Source organism: Motacilla alba, chromosome 25 (assembly GCF_015832195.1).
Source record: "Motacilla alba alba isolate MOTALB_02 chromosome 25, Motacilla_alba_V1.0_pri, whole genome shotgun sequence".
Taxonomy (NCBI): Eukaryota; Metazoa; Chordata; class Aves; order Passeriformes; family Motacillidae; genus Motacilla; species Motacilla alba.
The window spans coordinates 103708-108525 of record NC_052040.1 but is presented as its reverse complement, the minus strand read 5'-3'; the positions used below and the strand labels follow the sequence as shown (position 1 = coordinate 108525).

Here is a 4818-nt window from a genome sequence, read left to right as displayed (position 1 = left end):
AACCCTGGGGTGTCAGGCGCTGGGAATGCTGTGTTTGATGACGATTTTCTGCTGTTTTGGGAAGGACACCCACAGCCCACACCCCAAATCCCATCTCTGGGGTGTCAGGCGCTGGGCACGCTCTGCTTGATGAGGATTTTCTGCTCTTTTGGGAAGGACACCCACAGCCCACACCCCAAATCCCAGCTCCAGCCCTCAGGCGCTGGGCACGCTCTGCTTGATGACGATTTTCTGCCTGCCGGGCCGTGCCGCGGGGCTGTCCCCGGCCGCTCCGGCGGCGGCGGCGGCGGCGGCGGCGCTGGGCAGCCCGTGGGCCGTGACGTACTTGCGGTACGCCTCGCGGATGATGCGGAAGGCGCGGGCGTTGGAGTAGGGGATGTCGGTGATGGGGTCGCGGTAGAGCGCGGGCTTGTGCGTCACCGGGCACAGCTCCCGCACCGGCAGCCGCGGCGCCCGCGCCCGCGGGAAGCAGCGCTCGAAGGTGGCGTCGTCGCTGAAGGAGATGAAGGTGCGCGAGCACTTCCCCGGCGACGGCGGCCGCGCCTCGGGGCCCAGCCTGCCACCGGGCGACAACGGAACGGGACCTCAGGGGGGTCCAAAGGGGGGGTTCCGTGGGGGATCTGGGGCCTCAAAAGAGGGGTTTCCCATGGGGGATTTGGGGTCTCGAAAGGTGGGGTTCCAGTGGGGGATTTGGGGTCTCAAAAGAGGGGTTCCCGTGGGGGATTTGGGGTCTCGAAAGGAGGGTGCCCATGGGGGATGTGGGGCCTCAAAAGGTGCAGCTCCAATGTGGGATTTGGGATCACCAAGGTGGGGCTCAAAACCCGCTTTTGCCGTGGGATTTGGGGGTTCCAAGGTGCCAGCCCCAGGCTGGGATTCAGTGCCCAAATCCACCCCCCAGCACTGGAATCCGGGGCTCGGGGGGCTCTGGGGGCTCTGGGGGCTGCCCAGGGCAGCTCCCGGCGCGGGTTTGGGACCCTGGTGCCACTCACCCCTCGACGTCCACGGGGTCATCGCGGCCGGGCTCGGGCAGGAGGGGCATGGTCAGCGACCAGTAGCGGATCACGGGGCCCACGATCTTCCTCTTCTTCTGCACCTGCTTCTTCTTGTCCGCCTCCAGCCGCTCGTAGTTCTCTGGGGGCGGGAACGGGGCGGGAACGGGGTGGGAATGGGACAGGAACGGCTCAGCCCGGCACGGTGACTGCCAGGTCTGATCCTGGCACCCCTGTGCCATTCCCAGTGTCTCTGTCCCATTCCTGCTGTCCCTGTCCCAGCCCCATTCCCATTCCCATTCCCATTCCCATTCCCATTCCCATTCCCATTCCCATTCCCACTCCGTGCCCCGCTGCCCCACCCAGGGAGCGCAGGTTGATCTCCTCGGTGATCTTGGCCCATTCCCATTCCCATTCCCATTCCCATTCCCATTCCCAGTGTCCCATTCCCACTCCGTGCCCCGCTGCCCCACCCAGGGAGCGCAGGTTGATCTCCTCGGTGATCTTGGCCCATTCCCATTCCCATTCCCATTCCCATTCCCACTCCCATTCCCATTCCCATTCCCATTCCCAGTGCCCCACTCCGTGCCCCGCTGCCCCACCCAGGGAGCGCAGGTTGATCTCCTCGGTGATCTTGGCCCATTCCCATTCCCATTCCCATTCCCATTCCCATTCCCATTCCCATTCCCATTCCCAGGGTCCCACTCCCGTGCCCCGCTGCCCCACCCAGGGAGCGCAGGTTGATCTCCTCGGTGATCTTGGCCTCCTCCAGCAGCTCCTCCTGGGTCAGGGGCCGCTCGTAGCTGGTGCCTCCCTTCTTCCTCTTGGACTGCACCTGGCGCTCCTGGAGCCGCAGGAACGTCTGCCGGGTGTGCTCCGTGGTGGACTGCCGCATGTGCTTCCGGCCTGCGGGGACGGCGGCTCAGCCGCACCCTGGGAACGCTCCCACAGCACCCCCGGGACCCCCGGACCCATCCCAGACCCTGGAGAGCCGGGAGCTCTGCCCCGGGATCCCATCCCAGCCCCGGAGAGCCGGGAGCTCTGCCCCGGGATCCCATCCCAGCCCCGGGGAGCCGGGAGCTCTGCCCTGGGATCCCATCCCATCCCCGGGGAGCCGGGAGCTCTGCCCTGGGATCCCATCCCAGCCCCCGGGAGCCGGGAGCTCTGCTCTGGGATCCCATCCCAGCCCTGGGGAGCCGGGAGCTCTGCCCTGGGATCCCATCCCAGCCCCGGAGAGCCGGGAGCTCTGCTCTGGGATACCATCCCAGCCCTGGGGAGCCGGGAGCTCTGCTCTGGGATCCCATCCCAGCCCCTGGAGAGCCGGGAGCTCCCCCAGAGGATCCCATTCCCACCTGGGATCACCAAGACCCTGCTCCCACCACCTTCTCCCCCATTCCCACCCCATTCCCACCCCATCCCTCCCGTCCCCCCCGTGCCCCCCAGCCCCATCCCGCACTCACTGTCTCCCCCATCCTCCTGCAGCTCCAGGGGCACGGATTTCACCTCGCGGCTCTTGGGGGCCCCTCCCCGCGGCCCCTCGGCCTTCCGGGCCCGCAGGCTCTTGAGCGGCTCCTGCAGGGGAGCAGCCCGGCGGCCGTGAGCCCCGGCACCGGCACCGGCACCGGCACCGGGGGGTTTTCCGGGGGGGATTCCCTGGAGCAGCCCCGGGCACCGGGACCGGGGGGTTTCCCCCAGGGGGTTTCCTGGAGCCCCGGGAGCGGGACCGGGGGGGTTTTCCCGGGGGTTTCCCGGAGCCCCGGGATCGGGATCAGGGGGTTTTCCCGGGGGGTTTTCCCGGAGCCCCGGGATCGGGATCAGGGGGTTTTCCCGGGGGGTTTTCCCGGAGCCCCGGGAGCGGGGGTTTCCCGGGAAGCGAGGCTGGGTACCCGGTAGGCCTTGGTGAGCACGCGGCGGCGCCGCCGGGGCTCGGCCTCGTCCTGCTCGGAGCCCGGCTCGTCGCCCTCGTCGATGTCGAAGTCCGAGTCCACCTCGTCATCGCTGTCCGAGTGCTCGCCGCGGTACTCGTCATCCCCCGACTCCTGGATGGCGGGAATACGGGAATAGGGGAATGTCGGGATATGGGAACCGCGGTGCTCGACATCCCCCGACTCCTGAAGAGCGGGAATACGGGAATGTTGGGAATGTGGGATTGGGAACCGCGGTGCTCGACATCCCCCGACTCCTGAATGGCGGGAATACGGGAATAGGGGAATGTTGGGATTGGGAACCGCGGTGCTCGACATCCCCCGACTCCTGGAATGGCGGGAATACGGGAATGATGGGAATGGTGGGAATGTGGGATTGGGAACCGTGGAATCCCACCCAGGGATCCCACTGGACTCATCGTCTCCAGACTTCTGGGAATGCTGGCAATATGGGAATGCTGGGAATGTTGGAAATGCAGGAATGTTGGGAATGTGGGACTGGAACCGTGGGATCCCCCTGACCCCTGGGATGGGGAACGTTGGGAATGCTGGGATTGGGATCGCACCCAGGGACCCCCACAGGCCTCGTGGTGCCCAAACTCCTGCGGGACAGGGGGATGGATCCCCCGGTACCCCCTGGTACCCCCTGGTATCCCTGATCCCGGTACCCCTTATCCCGGTACCCCTGATCCCGGTGCCCCTGCTCCCGGTGGCCGTTATCCCGAATTCCCACAGGCATGGAGCCCAGGGGTCCCCGATCGCTCCTCCCGGGACGCGCCCCGTTCCCGGCCGCCCCCGGGCGCCCGCAGCCGCCTCAGGCCGCGCTGCCCTGGCGGTTCCCGCTCGCAGCTCGCCTCGTTGAAGCCGCCGTAGGTGGTCTGGTAGAACTCGTCCTCCTCCTCGGCCTGCAGCAGCCCCGAGAGGCGATTCCCGGCCGTGCGCCGCGGGGCGCGGCCCTCCGCCAGGCTCATCGCGGCGCGCGGCTAGCCCGCCTGCGCCAGGCCGCACGGCGAGCGCCGAGCCATCGATGGCGGCGCCGCCGCGCGGGGACGGGGGGAACTGCGGGTGACGTCATTGCAACGGTGACGTCATTGCATTGGCTGACGTCATAGCGTGCGCCGCGAGGAGCTGTGCGGGCTCTGTGACGTCGCGGGGAGGGTGTGCGAGCTGTGACGTCGTGGGACGGAGTGCGGGCGCTCTATGACGTCACGGGGTGTCAGCGTTGTGAGCGGGCTCTGTGACGTCATGGTGTGTCAGGGCAGGGTTGTGGCTCTGTGACGTCATAGGGTAGAGGCATAGATGCATAAGCCAGCAGAGTGACGTCACAGGACAGGGATGTGTGTGGGGGATCTGTGACGTCACGGGATGACGACGCGTGTGCTCCCATGACGTCACTGTTTCGTGGTAAGGCGCATAAAGGTGACGTCATTTGATGTGGCGAACAATGTGACGTCATTCCTCCGCACACGCCGCCCGTCACGTGACACCGGGGGGGCGGAACGCGAGTGGGGGAGGCGGGGCCTCTGCCCGAGCCGCGCATGCGCCGTGCGGGCCCGCCCGCGTGGCCCCCGCTGCCCCCAGCGCCCGCGGCCGCGTGGGGCGCGCCGGGAGGGGCGGGGCCGCGCGCGGAAAGGGCGGGGCCCGGCATAGAATGGGGCGTGGCCACACGCGATTGGTGGGGCTGGGCGCGGAGGGGGGCGGGGCCGACGGGGAAGAGGCGCGGTTGAGCCGCGAGGGGGTGGAGCCGCGCAGGAAAGAGGCGGGGCTGAGCCCCGAGTGGGCGTGTCTTTGTCCGCACAAGGAGCGTCAATAGGCGGAGAGGGCGTGGTTTACTCCGAAATGGGCGTGGCCCGCGGGGGCGTGGGCGTGGCCGGGCGTGGCGGGCGGGGGCGGGCTGGGGGGGG

At 68.2% G+C, this 4818-nt stretch overlaps 1 protein-coding gene across 1 annotated transcript; it reads right to left on the bottom strand.

Annotated features, from left to right (window-relative positions):
* Nucleotides 1–6: 6 nt before the first annotated feature.
* Nucleotides 7–3947, bottom strand: VPS72 (vacuolar protein sorting 72 homolog). Its single transcript, XM_038161899.1, has 6 exons — nt 3769–3947; nt 2876–3028; nt 2450–2561; nt 1716–1895; nt 990–1131; nt 7–556 (listed from the first exon to the last, which is right to left on the bottom strand). Exons 1-6 carry the CDS (start codon nt 3883–3885, stop codon nt 196–198), a joined length of 1065 nt encoding a protein of 354 aa, XP_038017827.1. The 5' UTR covers nt 3886–3947; the 3' UTR covers nt 7–195.
* Between the last annotated feature and the right edge of the window lie 871 nt (nt 3948–4818).